The sequence below is a fragment of the Tursiops truncatus genome, chromosome 11 (genome assembly GCF_011762595.2).
Source record: "Tursiops truncatus isolate mTurTru1 chromosome 11, mTurTru1.mat.Y, whole genome shotgun sequence".
In the NCBI taxonomy this organism is placed as follows: Eukaryota; Metazoa; Chordata; class Mammalia; order Artiodactyla; family Delphinidae; genus Tursiops; species Tursiops truncatus.
This window is the reverse complement of record NC_047044.1, coordinates 5,889,114-5,907,767: the sequence shown is the minus strand read 5'-3', so window position 1 is coordinate 5,907,767 and position 18,654 is coordinate 5,889,114. Positions and strand designations below refer to the sequence as shown.

At 56.0% G+C, this 18,654-nt stretch overlaps 1 protein-coding gene across 1 annotated transcript in view; it reads right to left on the bottom strand.

Annotated features, from left to right (window-relative positions):
- SCUBE1 (signal peptide, CUB domain and EGF like domain containing 1) overlaps positions 1–15,292 on the bottom strand; it is a 127,016-nt gene extending 111,724 nt beyond the window's left edge. The window contains exons 1-2 of the mRNA XM_073788106.1: positions 15,127–15,292; positions 11,348–11,479 (exon numbers count right to left, since the gene is read on the bottom strand). Coding sequence (XP_073644207.1) covers positions 11,348–11,479; positions 15,127–15,214 — 220 coding nt within the window. The 5' untranslated portion in view covers positions 15,215–15,292. The remainder of the gene's footprint in view (positions 1–11,347; positions 11,480–15,126) is intronic.
- Between the last annotated feature and the right edge of the window lie 3,362 nt (positions 15,293–18,654).

Genomic DNA, 18,654 nt, shown 5'->3' with positions numbered 1-18,654 from the left:
AACGAGGCCCAGCATGGCTGAGGACCTTGTCTGCAGGCCTCCAGCCAGGGGCTGCGTTCAGACGCAGGCTCTACTCCCGCTGGAGCCGCGTCCTCGGGCTGCATGAGATGAATACTTATAAAAAGTGCTTCATGCTCCAGAAAGTTATCAAGGAGAAAGGTGGGGAGGAGATGTCATGTGCATCACTGCTTTTATTTCCGAGGTCTGTACCTGCTCTTGAGGTTGAGGGGCAGTGACAGAGATGGTTCATCCCAGAGAAAGTGGGCAGGACAAAAAGTCTGACCTGAATGCTAAGGATGAGAAGTCTCAACGGCTCGCCTTAAACATCCCTGCTCCTTCTCCGGCCTGGATTTTTTTTTTTTTTAAATGAGAACTCAATTCCCAACAGAAAACAGCTTCCAACATCCAATAGAGCAGAGAAAAACAGCACGGGGAGCTGCTCGTGGGATTTTAAAAGGTCAGGCAGTTCCACTTTTCCTATAGTAAAACGGCAGTAGGCACACACGATCCCACAGCTGTGGTTATGTACCAGCAACGCTGGTAAGGACTCGAGTGGGATGAGTACGGTTTTCTTCATTTAACTCAAAACTGATTCTCGCTGCCCCATAAAATATACATCCACTCTGTAGTGCCTGTAAGAGATTCTACCACAACGAGTCAGAGATGCTTCTCATTTTAATCCTACTTAGGGCATTTTAGTCCTAAAACTCAGACTGACCGGGAAGGTTCTCAAAATGAGGCTTTTGAAAGCATCTCACTCTCCGCTCTCAGAGATCACTACCGAAAATACCTTCGCGTTTCCCCTTGAAATTGGTATTTTTCTCAAAATTCCTTGCAGACAGTGGAGACCAAACGCTCTAACAAAGAACTCTTCCCTGGCTGGGCGTTTGCATGTCTTCTCCTTTGTCTGGGGGCTTTAGGAAAAACCGTGCACTCCTTAGATCAGGCAACCATTCTGGGAGAGATGTATGGCTTAGGAAGTTGAGTCCTCATTGGTGAATAAATCTTAATCCAGTTTGTCGGCTAATTACATTCGCGGGAAGGTAGTTTCGCAGGGCCGCCTAGCAGGAAGGATTAAGCCTCCCCCCCATTGCCGGTGCCACAGGGTTAAGCTCTGGGTTTGTAATGACTGAGTAATGAGACCCGCTCTCGGTGGACCCCTGGCATCCATCGATCAGGTTTCCCTTCTGCTGAGACAATGCCAGAAGTGGGCCCAGCAGTTAATTATGGGAAAGGTCAAAGGTCATGCAAAACCAACACAAATCTATATACTTTTTCATTCCTAACTGCACACAATGACCATGGCTCAGCCAGAGGGTGGGAAGGTCCTCCCCCCAGCCAACCCATGATCCAAGGTAACCATGGGGTCTGAGCTGCTCGCTGACCTCTCCCAGTGGCCCGGACGGCTTCGGGCCTCCTCCACGCTTCTGCCTGTGCTGCCCGGAGCTCCTTCCCCTTCACAGACACCTACACCCTTCTGCAGACTGAGCCCCAGCATCAGCTCCTCCCTGAAGCTCTTGCAGATCCCCTGGCAGATGGGGCTCTTCCCCACCCTCTGGACGCCACAGCTCCTTGAATGGACACTATCGCTACTCTCACTTGCGATGTATGTGTCCTTCGAGGCTGTGAGCTCCATGGGGCAAGAACTGTGTCCTGTTCAGCTGCAGGCTCAGCAGTCGCATGGTGTCTCCTCAAAAGTCTGCTCAGCATTGAACGAGTGAGTAGCCCTCTCGATTGGAGCCTCCGTGGACGTGTGAGGCCGTACGCAGGCCCTTTGCTATGAGCACCCTGAGAAGTGGGTACCAACATCTTTTTCTGACAGCAAGGGAAACCAAGGCTCGTAGGTGTTACCTGCCCTGCCGAAGGTCACACAGCTAATACACGTGGAGCCAGGAAGTGAGCCAGGCTACCTGACTTCGAAGGATGCCGTCTCAGTCACAAAGGGCCACGTTTTGTAGGATTCCATTTACATGAAGTCTCCAGAAAGGCCACAACTATTGAGACAGAAAGCAGATTAGTGGTTTCCGGGGACTGGGGGGCTGGGGAGGTGGCTAAGGGGTACAGGGTTTCTTTCTGTTGTAATGAAAAGGGTCTAAAGTTGATTTCGGTGGTGGATACACAACTCTGTAAATACTGAATCGTATACTTTAAGTGGGTGCATTGTATGGTATGTTTTCCTAAGTTAATGCTCCCGGCACTCTCATCCACCGCGCTGGCGAGTCTCTGGGGTGCATCTGCTGGGGTGCAGATGCTCACCCTGGACTGACCTCGAATGCCACCTGTCCAGCGCGGGCTCAAGGTGGGCTTTGTGATTCCCAAGTAACAGGCAGGACTGGCCTAGCAAACCCAAAGGACCAGTTAATTACTCCTCTTCTCCCTCCAAAGCACCCTGGACCCTTCACTGGGGGCTGTCCCCAGGCTCCGACGTCGGGCCTGGTGGGCGCCGAAGCACCCTGGCTGGCAGAGAGCTCACCTATCCAAGTGTTCAGGACGGAAGTGAGGAGGGGCCCCAGGAGGCTGCTAGCCCAGAGCTGGGGCTCCCACTACTCTCCCACCAGTCAGAGGCATGGTCATTCTCCCACCCGCTGAGCAGACTGCAGGCTCAGAGGGGCTGTTCCACGGGCCCAACCCCCTTGGAACTCAACAGAGGATCATTGGAAGTTGCCTGAAAGCCTGAGCTGCTGCTTGGAATGGGTCAGCTGGGGTCCTGGAGCTCCACCGATGCGCCCCTGGATTTGATAAAGGGGTAACCGAGCCCAGAGAGGGAAGCTGCGGAGCTAACCTATCAGCAGGTCGAGGCCGACGGCAACTTGAACCAAGACTCCCAGCCCAGGCGTCCTCCCCTAACCTCACAGGCCGCCCTCTGTGCTCCAGCAGCAAGGGCCGGAGCTGCCCTGGTGCAGTTTGATTTCATTCTCTTTCTCTCCAAATCCCCAGTGGAGTTTCCTTCTAATGACAATAAGATCGGGACCAACTCCCCGCCGCCACCTTCTAATGGCAGGTGGCTAAACCCTTACTACAGGCCAAGTAGGAAGGGCTTAACTTCTCTCATCACAGAAAGAGAAACTGAGGCTCAGAGAGCTGAAGTGACTCGCGCAAGACCGCCCAACTAGTAAGTGGCAAAGCCAAAACTGGAAGAAGCCAGGCAGGCTGATTCCAGACTCCACCGTCCTAACCTTGACACAATCACCTGAAGAATTCCCCACGTCTCCGTGAACAGGGAGCCAGGGCCCACGGTCCTCGTGGAGGATCAAGCCACCTCCCCGACTTCTTCCCTCCTATACCAGCACCTTCCCCGTCCTGGCCCCTGGCCCTCAGCCCAGACCCTGGCCACGAGGAGCTGCCAGCCTAGAGGGGGAGGGTGACCCAGAGACAGACGAACATCTCACGTGGGGACAGCCTTGCCGCCAGCGCTCCGGCTGGGCCGGGCCTGCCTTTGGGGCTGTCAGTGGGAAGGGACAGGCGGTTCACAGTCCAGCTGGAGCCCACCTGGAACCCCTACAGACTTAGCCCGCACTGTGCGCCACCATGGCAAGGAGCACACTGAAGACAGAGCTGCCCGCTGCAGGGGTCCAAAGGGGCCTGGGGTATCCTGGCCCCAGCCCTGAACTCTGCAGTCAGCACATTAAGGCCCAAGAGGTCCACAGACCTGCCCAAGGTCACACAGGTTGGCACCCAGGCCTCCACGGACTACACCCAGCTCTACTCCCCTCGACTCAAGGGGCAGGAGGCCCACACAGAGGCAGGGTGGCTCCGGGACAGAGGGTGCATCTTGGAGCCCACGGAGGGAGCGGGGCTGAGCCACGGCAGCAGCCAGAAGTCCAAGCTGGCCAGATGGGATTTTCCACTCTCTCCTCCCAGGGGCTACAGCCCTGGCGCATCTGGAGGACCCCCTCCAAGTACCCTCCGAGACCCCCTGACCTTGCCGGCACACACAAGCCCTCTGGCACTCTTTGTCTCAAGGCCTTTGGGGAAGGCTGCCATCCACTTCAGTAGCATTCAAAGGCCAACAGGCCCGTAGTTTATTTTCTTAGAAATAATGGTTTTTTCTGGTTAGCATTCCTCCAATGGAAAAACAAATCCAGCCACTGTAACAAGGAGCGGCCAAGAGGAAGCTAGAGGGCCTGGAGGAAGGGGCCGAAGAGGCCTGCTGCCTGGGGAGCCTGGAGACGAGGGGAGGGGTGGGGGCAGAGGCCCTCTAACCCTAGGAGAAATGGGGATTTAGAGAAGAAAGCAAGCTCGACGTGCAGGCCCTGGTGCTGTCTTCAGCGCACTCTCACATACGGCGAGGTGGCTTTCCCTCCCCCAAGCCCACTGCAGCGCACATTCTGGGAGGCAGGTGCCATTGCTCCCGTTTGATGGGTAAGGAACCAGGTCTCAGGAAGGTTAGGTCACTTGCTGGACTTACTGAGTCGGCAAGGACAAAAACAGGCCTCTGCATCCTTGCTACAGACACTCCCGTGGAGCAGCAGAGCTGGGAGGAACGTCAGAGACCCGCTCTGCTTTCCTAACTCAGCCCAGATGACACCTCTCCAGGGAACCCTCTCAAACTCCCCCCTCCCCAGGCAGAGATATGCGCCCTCTCTCGTCCTCACCCCCACTGAGTCTGGTCTGTATTTCCATTGCTGTACTTGCCACGCGCTGTTATGATCACATCTTTCCCAATCTGTCTCTCCCCTAACCGGGGAGGTCAGGAAAACGTCTTGGCCCCAGCACCAGGCTTGGCACAGAGTAGGCACTCAGTGAACATTCTTGACACTGAACTGTATCTAGTCCAGTGGCCACATTTCACACACGGGCAAACTGAGGCTGAGGGAGCCAATCACCTCCAATGCTTAAACGCCAACGACTCGAGCTTTCAATTTTTCCTTCCAGAAATGGACGTGGACTCCGAGAAGCCTAAACTCTGCAGCAGATCTGGGACCAGTTGTAAGCAGCACTGCCTAATTGCTAGCTGACAGCAACTTGGAATTTTAAGTCACATCCAATTTCTTCCCGCCCGCTGGTCTGCTGGACTGGAGCGCTTTCATCTTCAGCAGGGCACACATTAGCATGCATAATTGCACGTTTTAAGACTTGAAGAAGAATTTCCCCTCCTCCCCGCTCCCAGCCCACCTCCTACTGCCCTTTCCTGGACTCCCAGAAAGCAGAATTTTATCTGGAGTCTCAATAAAGTGTGTAATAATGATGATGAAAATGACTGAATAAGGTCATAGACATTATTCCCTCAGAAGGCCAATTGGTCTTAAGAATTTTTTTCTGATGTTAAACTAAATGGATCACTGTATGCGTTATTAGGAGTTTTGTTAAAACACTTAATAGCATGCCCTGTAATCTACCTAACTTCAGTGACTGACAAGTAGACCCCGGGGATATAAAATTCAGGAAGTGACTACTTACATTCATTACATACATGCTAATTTTGTGATCTCTGATGCCCATAAGGTTGTCATTTTTTTCCTTTTCACAAAAAAGGGAAAACAGTAATATATTTGATATACTGTGGCCAAAACAAAAAGTTATTTCCCTCAAGAGTTTTCATTATAACATTTTGGAAAAGGCCCGAGTTGGAACATGCAAGTGGAATAAACCACTTGAATAAATGGTCTAAAAAATTAAGTAGACATAGAAGGGGTGATGTGCACTGCTGGTTCAGACTAAACAGTGATTATCAGGAGGGCCTCAGTTATTTAAACAAGCCATATGAGGATGGTTTTCTCCACGTTTGGGGTCTGGTCCTGATTATAAATGAGAGCTTTTAATTAAGATTAGTAAGACCCAATTCAGGCTATAATTTGGTCCTTTTCCTTAGCGAATGTCTATGAAAACAAAGCAATTAAGGTTAAATGAGTTGAAGCATTTAAAGGGGATGAAATGCCCCTTCCTTGTCCCCGGTCTGCCCCCTCGGCAGAAAGAGTACACACAGGACCAACTAATTCAGACCAGGAGGCCAGCACAGAGCTGGCCCTGGCGGCCCCCTAAAGGCCCATGCACGAGGCGCCTGGTGAGGGGGGATATAGCAGCTGAGCTAAATGAAGAGGGATGGGGAAACAGAATGTGCAAAGGGCCTGGGGTAGGAAGGAGCTGGCAAGTTTGAGGAGCTAGATAAAGACAGTGATGCTGGGGTGTGGTTAGAGGAAAGGATAGAGAATGACAGCAGTTCAAAGTGGTTAGCTGAGGGGTATCTCCCAGCTATCAGGGCTCATAGGGCCTGGCTCAGATGAGCTGATGGCAGTGAGGGGAGGTGTGAAAGGGTCTCCCCAGACCCCTCTAACACTCCATAGCTAAGGAACTCCTTCCACTGCATTTAAACAGGCTTATGGGGGCCTAGACCACTGCTTGGACCCCACCGCTGACCTGGGTTGGAATCCAGGCCCTGCCGTCTCTCAGCTGGGTGACGTGGTTAGAGACTGACCTCCCTGGGCCCAATTTCCTCAACCTAATTCTGTCACTGGTCCCCACCAGATATCCTTGGACTAATCCTTTCCCCTCTCAGGCCTCAGCTTCCTCATCTATAAAACCTTCAAAGTTTGGGAGGCTTGGACTTCCCTGGTGGCGCAGCGGTTAAGAATCTGCCTGCCAATGAAGGGGACACGGGTTTGAGCCCTGGTCCGGGAAGATCCCACATACCACGGAGCAACTAAGCCTGTGCGCCACAACTACTAAGCCTGTGCTCTAGAGCCCACAAGCCACAACTACAGAGCCCTCGTGCCACAACTACCAAAGCCCGTGTGCCTAGAGCCCGTGCTCCACAACAAGAGAAGCCACCACAGTGAGAAGCCCCCGCATCACAACAAAGAGTAGCCCGGGGTCGCTGCAACTAGAGAAAGCCCGCGCGCAGCAACGAAGACACAACACCGCCAAAAATAAAATTAATTAATTAATTAAAAACAAAACAAAAAGCCCCACAAAGCTTGGGAGGCTCTGGGAGGCCTTTCCTGATATCCCAGAGATTGATAAGGGTCATTCACTGCCCACCAACACCAGCTCTGGGCCCAGCCCTGAGTGAAGTCACATGGGTCATCACAACCCAGTGTGACAGGAGCTCTGAAGGAAGGATGCTCACAGGTGACAGCTGACCTGTCTGGGGCATCAGGGAAGGCTTCCTGGAGGAGGTGACTGCTGGGACTCATCCATGCACGCTTTCACCCAACAGAGGCCTTCTAAGCCCTGTGCCAGGCCTGGTGCTGGGTTCTAGGGGTCAGAGCTGACAGACCCTGCCTTGGAGAAGCCCACACATGGGAAACATCACCGTAGTGTGACGTGGGCTAAACGAGGGCTGTATGGGCCTGGGGAGGGCAACAAATGGGGCGGTCATCTGTAAAACCCAGGGGCTGCCCTGGAGGCCCGGTAGAGTTCACTCCAGCTCTGCACATCCATGAGTTTACCTCAAGCAACTTCAGATCCTGTCAAAATGCAGATCATCAAGAAAGCACTGATTTATCCTCAGCTTTGCTCAGCGTCTTTTGCAATGTCTGAGGCACCTCGTTCTGGCTACAGCAAGCCCCCTGCCAGCATTAAGCTGACCATATGTGGCCCCAGGCTGCTCCCTGGACACACAGTGGCTGCACACGTGGAAGCCCCATCATCACCATCACACGTGAACTGGCCACATGGCAAGATGGCCTTGAAGGCGTGTGAGAAACCGTCCCCGGAAGGGGGTTCCGGCTGCTTCAGGTGCCAGGTTTCCTAAAGGGTTTTCCTCAAGCAGCGGGAGTTTCAAGGCAACACAGTGAAGGGTACGAAAGGCTCACTCGGTCCCACATGGCGGGGCCATAGGCTGATTTCATCCTGGGGAGAGCTAGGGAGGCTGTGGAAGCCGCATTCTCTGGACCTGCTTTGCTGAGAATCTGTCCTCTGTGTTTACCACGGTAAACAGCAAAGTCTATCAGATCTCTAGGACACGGCAACTCATTTCCCCCCAGACTCCAACCCCACGCTCTGCAAAACCCACACCAGCTCAGGACCTGCAGATAAAGGGGCCCAGGGAGGGAAAGCAGGTTTCATCTAAAGTAGAAACGGCCGTCTGGAGGGTCTGGTGATTGATTATTGATGTCTGCTAGGGGAGAAGGTGGCAGCACAGTATTTGCCAGTCCTGCGGTAGGGTTAGTAGAACAAAGGAAAGCCTTCTGTCACTCGTATCTTTTACTGCACATTCTTGGTAAATGGTCATCTGTGAATGGCACACACGTCTGTACGTCTCTGTGGGGATACGGATATATGCATACGGTTTATCCGAATAGTCAATGAACCAGAACACCCCATTTCCCAGCTGGGAGTTGTTGGAAAGACAAGGCTTCACCCCTTTCATATACTGGACAACATTATGATCATCGATATCATCAACAGCTTCATCTTCATCATCAATATCACTATCATCAGCGTCATCACTGCTAGCATCACCGTTGGTACCACCATCACCGCCATCATCGTCACGGTAACAGCAGCTGATGCTTATGCGGTGTGTCCTCTGTGTCAGGCTCTGTTCACATGCTTTATACACATTAATTCACTTAATTCTCACACCATCTTTATGAGGTCGGACTATTATTGGCTCTATTTCACAAATAAACAAAAGAAGGTCTAGTAACTTGTCCAGGCTACACAGGCAGGATTTAAACCCAAGCAGTCTGGCTCCAAAGGCCACGCTTTAACCACTATGTTCAACTGAATACTGACCGTTCATTCCCTCTTAGAACAGAGAGCCCCAGATAGCAATAACTGTGTGCAGAAATGGCAGCGTGGAGAAACGGGCCCACCAAACTTGGGCTCTAGTCCCAACTCAGACAAGACCCCTGCCTTCTCAGGCCTCCATTCCTCCACCTGTGAGCCAGGAAGTGAACACCTGGATGACCCCCAAGGCCCTTTAGGCAACTACTGCCCAGGGCCTGCAAGTCCCTCCAGATTCCATGGCCTCCAGAAATCTCTGCAAGCTCCTCCTGGGGAAGCCAGTGGGGGTCAGATGGCCCACGGGTGAGCCCTCCAGAGGCTCCACCGGTTCTGACCGACGACTGTAGGTGGGTCCCCCAGGATGAGAAAACCTCAGTGCAAGTGGGACAGTGTCCACTCAGGTCCCCGGAACGCACAGCAGCGCTCATTCACAGAGCGCTTCGGGAGCAAGTGGCCAAACGGCCCCTCCTTCGGCGCCTGACGGTTGCTCTCCGGGCTGTCCACACGGCAGCCCAACAGCTGCTGAATTACCGCCTGTACAATCCTCACCGGTTCTTTAAGAATTTCCACTGATACATAATTTCAGCTCATGCACCCCAACTAGGCTTGAAGGTCCTTTAGGGGAGGGACCAGGTTGCACCATAGCTATCACCTCTGAGGTATACAGCAGTGGGCGATTTTCAAAGGTCTTCACCATACGTGATGTCATCTGAGCCTAAAACCACTGTGAGAGGCAGTGAGAAGAGATGATGACGATGATGACAATGCAGGTAATGGTACCTTCCCCTGTATGCTGAGCACATGCTGTATACCGAGTACCTACTGTGAGCCAGGCACTGAGGCTGCCAGGGCCCTGGGATGCTACACAGTGTGTCATTCAATCTTCAGGATGCCCTGAAGATTCATTAGGAATTAGCCAGGACATAAAGGGAGGGAAAGGAGCTCCCAGACGGGGGAAAACCTGAGCTGGGTCTCAGAAACACGGACTGGCCTGGTATATATATGTGTGGCCCGGGCACAGGGCCTTCTGCGCTTCAGGAGGTGAGGCAGAGGCCAGAGCCAGGCTGGAGAGACAGGGCTCCTGGCAGTTCCTGAAGCACAGTCACAAGGCTCGCTCTCTTCTGTCCTCACACTGAGGACATCAGGCCCCCGGAGCCAGTGAGTGTGACCCCCAACCTGGGCTCAAGCAGACTGGAAAGCTGGAACTGGACTCTGCAGGACTTCCGGGCAACAGGTAGGACACAAAGCACGGGCATCCTGGGCAGGGGACAGCAGGAGGCGACCTAAGGAGCTGGGCTGGAGAAGGAACAGGCTGGGTCAGGGGCTTAAACCGGAAGAGATGGGGGTCACCCTGGGCCCTCCCTGGCCAGAGGGCAGAGCAGAAGGTCAGAAAACAGTTGCACAGAGCCTCACATGTGTCAGCTGGAACCACCAAGCTAACGTCCGGGTCCTGCCAGCAGCCAGCCTGCTCTATCTGCCTCCAGCCTGGCCTCTTTCCAGAGGTCCGTGGGTAGGCGCCAGCTCCCCACTCCGGCTTCTGGGCCCTAAGCAAGGCCAGGGATGTGGCCGAACCAGGCGCGATCCAGGACAGTGTCATCTGTCCAGCACTCAGCCTTAAGCAGATGCCCAACAAATGAGATGGATAAACAACGTCAGCATCCCAAGGAGGCAGAGCCGCGTCTCCTACGAAACCCAGCTCCTGTGAAGCTATATACAGAAGGAAGAGGCACCCACCTTGTTCTCAGGTGCCACTTTCCTAACGCGAATCTCACACTTTGAAAAAGGAAGCTGGCAGGGCTCAGAGAGAAGATAAGGAGATGCGAGAGAGCCTTGGGTGGGAACTAAGAGACCTGGGTTCGAGTACTGGCCACGCCACTGTGAAACATGGGCACCCTGCGGGAGAGGCTTCTCCAATCTGAGCCTCAGTTTTCCTCATCTGTGAAGTGGGGGCAGACAGGGAAGATTTGAATCTTGATTCTCACCCAGGGGTGCACAGCAGTCATGTAGAGAGCTGTCTCCAGCCCCCTGATGCTGGGCCCTGCCCCAGACCCTCGGAGGCAGAATGACCGCACAGACCCTCCTGGACAAATGTTCCCAAAGGTTCTGTCCGGCTTGGAAAGTCCTGGCTCCAAAGACAGCTGAGGCTGCTCTTCCCTCCAACCTTCAGCCTGCTAGGGAGGAGGTTTCGAAGGCCACACGGTCAAACCAGCACCCCAGGTGCAGGGAAGGAAGGCTGGACAGACAGACGGACATCACACAGCCACCAGTCTCTGCCCAAGCTCTCATCCTCAAGACAGAAGACCTGAGCCAGCCCCACAGACGCTGTGGCTGCTACGGCGCAGCTCCCTTGGGGAAGCTACACAGGGTACACGGGTAGCTTCAGATTTGAAACTAGGGACCTTGGTGGGGTCACCCCAGGCCTTTACCCCACACACATCCAGTCAGGGACAGATGGACAAATATATCACTGAGTGCTCCATTTCAATTTCTTTAAAAAAAAAAAAACAAAACCAAAGTTTCAAACCCAGGGAGAGTTAAGCACCCCACGACTCCAAATATCTCCTCCAAGGAAGCAGCACAGGTTCCCGGGGAAGCCCGCAGCCTCCATCCCAAGGCTGACAGAGGCCGCCTGCAATGACGGTGGCGCCCGCGGGTCTGGCTGGAGGGCTGGGCTCACCTTCACACTGCCTGCCTTCCCCCTTGTAGCCTGGCTTGCAGAGGCATTTGTAGGACTTGGGCGTGTTCTGGCAGATGGCGTCGATGTGGCAGTCGTCTGTGCCCTCCGAGCATTCGTCCACGTCGACGGCCCCTGTTGGAGGGGGAACCACGAGTGAGGTGTGGCCTGAAGAAGTGGGCAGCTAGCGCGGGGCAGGGAGTTCCTTCTGTCCCTCGCCCTTCCATTGATCACCGGGGTAATTAACAGTAAGAGCCTTCATGTGACCACCTGGTGTGACAGGCAGCGACTGGTGGCATCTTTGGGGTGGCTACTCTGTGCCAGGCACGTTACCAAAGTGCCGGGTCTTATTTAGTGTCACAACAATTCCAGCAAGTAGAGCTATTCTTCCCACTAAAAAGATGAGAAAACAGAGGCTTAGGAACAGAACGAGAAGCCTCTCTGTACGTCTTGCTCTCCTCACAAAGCATCTCTCCATCCCTCCTCCACTCTCCTTATTCTAGAATTTAGAGCCAGAAGCGTCCTCGGAGGAATTTAAATCCATCCCCTTTGGGTTACAGATGGGGAAATGGAGGCTAGCATGGCGCGCTGAGCAGAGGCCAGCAGGCCCACGAAGGAGATCTGAACGGGGGCCCCACCCAGCCCCTAGGCTGTGGAAATAAAGGATTCTTCACCTGGCCTCCACAGACCCATACCCTCGACGGGGCTAACGGGCCTCAAGGAACGGTTCCGGTCTCCCCAGCCTCCCCACCTTGGAAATCTAGGTTCAGTCCTGGTTCTCTTATTCCAACTTCCAAACCCAAGTTAGTTAGGTTGTGAGGGTTCCTGGCACTCCCCACCTCCTGCCCGCAACAACCCGTATACACCTTCAGTTGGAACAGCTGTTGGGCAAATAATGTAGAATAGATTCTGTGTATCTGTGTATACACCTCCCCCCGCCCCGCAGCTCAGACAGGGAGAGGACCCTCAGAGCACGGAACAGCACAGCCAGAAAACCGTAGCTGTAATCTAGGTTCATTCCTCGGGTTATAAATGAGGAAATTGAGGCCCAGAGAAGCCTGTTGCAGGTCGGTAGCTCATTAGGAGCAGAGCCTGGACTCCGCCTCAGGGAAGCAGGTCCAGAGCTTTGCTACATGCCGTGTTGCTTCCAGCCAGCCAAGAATAGAATACAGATGGATGACAGACAGGCAGAAGGACTCGGAGGGGAGCACAAGGAACTCTCAGTAGCCACCCTGAGGGCAGTCCCCCAGGGGCAAGCCTGGGGAAGTCCTGGAATGTCCTCCTCTCTTCACGCCTCCGGCCACTCCCTAGCCTGTCTGGCCCTCAAGACTGTCCACTCTGAATTATTCCCCTGAATAGCCTCTGGGCTCTAAATCTGCATGGGGGCCTCTGTGAGAGAACCACTGCCCCCCGCCCAGGACTCTTCCTCCGTGCCCTAGTCCCCAAGGCCCCAGTGTGCCCCTAAAGGAAGAGGCATCAAAAAGAAACACAACAGAATCACCTCCCTGCATGCTCGCGCACGCGCATACACGTGCGCACACACACACACACACGCACACACACACACACACACACACACACACGCACAAGGTGGCATCCCTTCTCAGGGTGGTTGTATCTGCTCAGGTGAGCAGCCCATCCTCTACAGCTGCCCCGAGGAAGGTGGAACGGGGGCCAGGAGGCAGTCTGTGTAGGAGACCAGAGCCAGCCATCACATGGCCAGGGGCCAGCAGGAACATCGGGCCAGCAGAACATCCCCCTCTGGAGAAGCGACCCCAGAGGGACCCCCGAGAGGGGTGGCACAGCCTCAAGGGCAGGAAGCCAGAGACCAGAGGGGGTCAATGGGCACCCTTCTAGGGGGAGAGGACTGGGGCCGCTTCTGAGACAGGACCAGCAGGGGCAATGGATCACAGATACAGCTCTTCCCACTTCCCAAGGGTCAGTGCACGGTGATGAGGGAGGTAAACTGCCTGGGGCTCTGGAGCCCCTTGTGCCCCCAGTCTCACACGTAGGTACGTGTCTTCGTGGGATGGAAATGGATGGATGTTAGCCAAGAGGCAGTGGGGGCAACCTCCCAACACACCTTTTAAACATGTCTTTCAGTGAGTGCTGGGGAGAGGGCACGCGAGTTCGAGGACAGAGGGAGAGGAAACACAGGCCATGGGTTCTTGCAGGTTCCCTGGCCACAGTCCTGGCCTGGACAGCCCAGCCCAGTCCTCCCATCACAGGTGCTTGTTTGACATTAGTGGTTTCATAGCACAAGGCTTCCATGGGGTGGGGCTGGGGCTGGGGAGTGCAGACAGACACAGCAGAGAGACCAAGACAGAGGGAGACAGGCGCATACAGGAACAATCCAACAGGGCTGAGGGACCTCAAAGCCCAGGAGAGACACCCACAGACACGTGGGGGTGTGGCAGTAGGGCCCAGTTTCCCTTGGGGCCACAGGAAAGACAGCTCGGCTCCAATTGTGGAATAGTTTAAATGGCCCGGCATCCTCACTCAGGGTGTAACTCCCAGGAATAGACCTCCTGCCACCAAACGCAGACCTCAGGGAGCCCCACGCAGCAGCCAGGGGAGCTCAGAGAAGCCAGGGAGAGCGCAGCAGGGTCTCTCCCCTCCCTTCAAGGAGGGAAAGGAAGGAAGCTCCTCTATGGGACAGGGTCAGATGTGGGAGGAAAGGATGTGTCTTCAGCTCTGCGGGACAGCCCCCTCCAGACACCCGAGGGAGCAGGAGGGGAAGGGGTGGAGTGCCGGGGTCCCTGCGAAATCCGTGGGGCGCTCCCACCTCGCCTCTGCTGCCTGCCCTAACCATGTCCCATGCCTGATGCTCGATGCTGGTTCCCTTCTCCTGTGTCTCCTGCCTCTCTCTCCTGGACCCCCTCACCGTGTCCGATGTCTGGGCTCCCCTCCCTCTGGTTCCCATGCATCTCCTTTCGTCTGTGTCTTCCCTCAGCCCTCCCCCTCCTGTCTGTCCATCTGTCCATGGCTTTCCAGCCATCTCCATCCTCCTCTCTTTCCCTCTGTCTCGCTGCCTCCTCCCTCCCCCAGTCCTCCCCCCTCTTTCTCCGGTGCCTCTCCGCTTGCACCTCTCCTCCTCTCTCTTCCTTCCCATCCCTTAGTCCTGCCCTCACACCTCCCTCTTCTGAGCCTTTTCCTTCCTGCTACTCATTTGCCTCCTTACTCCCTTCGGTTCCCTCCTTTCCCTCTTTGGTCTTTCTGGTCTCCACTCTTCCAGTCTGTCTTTCTCTGGGTTTTTTTTTCCTGTGTCCTTTTGTGTGCCTCCTTTTCTGTCCGTCTGTCTCTCCATCTAACACCTCCCCCTTCTCTTTCTCTCTGCGTCCGTCCTTTTCCCCTTGCTCACCTCCTCCGGGTCTCCCCTCTGGGCCTCCTGCCGCCCGCGCTCCCGTCTCCCCTGGGGGAGAGCCCGTCTGGCTCCGGGGTCCCCACTCCCTCCCGCCTTCAGGCGGGGAGCGGGGGACGGCGGGGGGCCCTCGGCGGGCCGTCGTGCTTTCTTTCTTCCTCCCGCCCTCACACTCCCCCCACCCACGGGGCTTCAGCCCACCCCGCCCCATGCTGCGGCCCCGCCGGGCTCCGGGAGCCTCGCTCCGCCCGGGCTGCGGGGAGGGGCGCCCCGCGCCGGCCGCAGAAGTTACTTTGCAAAAAGGCAGGGCGGGGCGCGGGGCCGCGCGGGCTGTGGCCCTCCCGACGGCGCGGGGCTGGGGGCCCGGCCGGGACCCTGCCGCCGCCGCCGAGCGCCCGCCGCCCACCGGCTCAGGGCTTACCTGGGAGCCCGCTGCCCCCCGCCAGCCGCCCGCGCGCGCCCAGGACGAGCAGCACACACAAGTGCCAGCGCACGGCCGCCGCGCCCATGCTCACTGCGGGCCGGGCCGTGCGTGCGGGCGTGCGGGGCGCGAGGACCCCGCCGACCGGCCGCTCGGCGAGCGCTCGTAGCTGCTGGTTCCGCGGCCAACGCTCGGGCTCACAGTCTCCGAGCCGGCGCGGCTGACGAGCTGACAGCCGCGCGCTCATTGGCCCGCTGCTGCCGGGGGCAGGGCTCCGTGAGAGGCCGGCCAATGGGGGCAGGCCCCCAGCCAGCGGGGGGAGGGGAAGGGAGGGGCGGGGCGGGGCGGGGGGGTCGGACCGGGCATCTGGGGGCGCCCCCTCCCCTCGGGGCGGGCGGCAGGTGGGGGGTAGGGGCCGGATCGCTCGACCGTGGGGTACGCGGTCTAGGCCAGGCTGGAGCTGCCTCTGAGGCTTCTCCCTCCCTCTGTCCCTGGATCACCGCCCCCCCACCCGCGCCCCCCAGCCCCTGTCGTCGAGGGTGGCCGCTCCTTTGGGGGCAGTACCCATCAACCCACCAGCGCGCGCGCGCGCTAACACAAACACACACACAGACACACACACACACACACACACACACACACACACACACACACACACACACACACACACACACACACACGGGAGAGGAGAGGGCCTGCCAACCCTCCCTCGGAGGTCGAGAAAGGCCCAGCGGCATCCATTTGTAGTGAAAGAAACGCAAATCGCTCACATTAGAATTGCCCGTTTGTCCATTCGGTAATGTTTATTGAGCACCTACTGTGTGCCAGTCTCTGGCAATGCAGCGGCGAAGAAGCCAGACAGGAAAAAATCCTGACGACCGGTTTAAAAATTTACGTTCAAAACATTGTAAAGCAATTATATTCCAATAAAGATGTTAAAAAAACAAACAAAAAACCCACAAATGAACTATTTACCACTCCCCAAAGGACAATGGCCTGTAAACGTGCTTGTCGTAGGAGTGCCGCAGGATCCACGTCTGGAGGGACGCCAGGAAAACTCCGTGTCTGCTTGGCGGTCAGTCCTGGCCAGCGCAGCCCATCTCGGGGCTGACCTCTTACCCAGCAAAGTTTGATGCCCACCACCACCGCCCCCCCCGCCAGGCCCCAGCCCCAGAATGCAAGGCCTAGGGCCTCCGAGTGCCAGAGCCCGCGGGATGGTGGGCTGGGGGCAGGCAGAGCAAGCCTCAGGTCTTTCCACCCAAGAATTGCTCTGGCCTGGCCTGGAGTCTACACCTGACTCCTTTGGGACTCAGACCTGAGACCCCCGCCTGGGAGGTGAGGCTGGAAATAAATGGCCCTTCTCAGCCCCAGGCAGGACGCTTTAAGGGAAGAAAGTTCAGCAAACCCCAAGGCCCATCTCCTTGACAACCACCAATAAGAGCTCCTTTTTTCTTCTCCTGCTCTCCAGGCCTGCCTGAAAGACAAGACTTTCCTCTTTTTGTCCACTCTGCTTGCACCAGTCCACACCCAACTTTCCTCTCCCCACCAGCTCCCATCCTGTCCCCAACACACACACACACACACACACACACACACACACACTCACATACACCCTCCAACACACACCCTCAGGCATACATGCTCTCACTCATACACACACTCATATACATCCTCACAGACACATACCGTCACACACACTTCAAGCACGCAGCCTCTCACACACAGACACGTGACCACACACACACTCACACAACCTTCTGTAGGCAGTCTCCGCAGCCCTGGAAAGTTGAATCTGTCCAGCCACCTTGCTCCCAATCTGACTTCATATCACAAACAGCTTGGCACTGGCCTGCTGGCTGAGGCAAGGGGTCCCCCACGTGCAGAGAAGGCCAGCCTTACCCCCCATCACGCCAGACACTTCCTTCCATGTGGTTGCTCCAGCTGGTGGCTCAATGTGGGAGACCCTGCTGTCAGGCTTTATTTTGCCCTCCTCCCAGTGGCGTGGCTTCGGGTTTCTGGGGGAGAAAGTTCTTGTGCGTTAGGTAACAGGACAAGAAAGGTGAGTTGGGGCAGGAGGGCAGGTCCTTTCAGGGGCTCTAACCAACTAGAAACAATGCCCTTTAATGTGCTTGTTCGTCAGGGGGCCCCTCACCCCTGGCCAGGTGCCTCCCAAGCTTGACAGTAGCAGGGGATTCTTCTTCCAGGCTCTGTCCCCCCAGATCAAGGAGGAAATGGAAGCAGGGTGGTGGCCTGTTAGACTGTGACCCCCCAGATCCCGGAGGCAGTACTCACTCACTCACACCAAGTCCAGTCCCTAGCCTGCCCCTTCAGGGTGTGCAGAGAAAAAGTGGTTCCTTCCAGGAGGAGATCATGGTCTGGGCTTAGGAGTCAGGGAGCAGAGGAGGAGGGGGTTGGAGACACACACTCAGAAGCCTCCCAGGTATGCACTGAAGGAAGTGGCAGAGAAAGAGGTGGTCACTTCTGCCCCAGGGGTGGTCAGGAAGGCCTCCCAGGGCACATGACCCTAGAATTGGGCACCAAGTATGAGTAGGAGATTTCCGAAATGGACAAAACCACGTGCAAGGTGTGAGGGAGAGAAGGTGGGGGCCTAGGAGTGGATATCCTCCAAGCACCTCGCAAACTGTTAAGTGCTGCACGTGGGTGACGGTGGCATGGAGGACAGCTGCTCACTGAGACTGTGGTGTCTGTGCAGCCAGGATGGGCTGGTGGGGTGAGATCCCGTTTGTCTGGACTCCAGCCAGGGATGTCTCGCAGCCTCTGGAAACTGAGCTAAGCGAGTGGAGGTCCAGGCATGAATCAGACAGTCACTTTGGGAGGGAACATTCCATGGCTCCCCATCACTTTCCAAACAACCTGTGAACATTTTGTGGGACACCCTTTGCCCTCCCCGGCAGTCCTCTCCTTGACAAACCACTGGCAAAGATGGCCTCACAGACACCTTGCTTTCACACCTCCAAGCCTTTGCCCACGTGCCTCCCTCTGCCAGGATCGCCCTTACTTCCCTCCTTCACGAGGCTCACCCCTCCTCTTCTGCCCACCCCTGCCTCCAGGCAGGGTGTAGGGTCTCCCCCGGGCTCCGACAGACCCTGGGGCTTCCCCATCAGAGTCCAGCTCACCCTGGGTTTCACATCGTTTCTTCCCAGACTGGGGGTTCCCGAAAGTGGGGCTCACAGCTGATCCACGTCTGGAGTCACAGCTCCCAGCTGGGGCCTAAGAAATGATTGTTGAATAAATGAATGAACGGACAAAGAAGCAAGACAGACATCACTTAACTGAGAATTCGTATTATTCCAGGGAGCGGTAAAGATTCTTTGGCTATTTGATGCGACCTTGGGGAATGAATCCAGCTGCCCACTCTCTCCTGGGCACCTCCATCCTCTGTGCCTCTGAGTTGGCCAGCAGGACCACTGTCCTCTGGGGCCCTTTGGGTCCCCCTGCTGACACCTCGCAGAGGTCTGAGGAGCAGCAGAGGGGAGAGGAGGAAAGGAGCGCTTCTGTTCCTTCCAG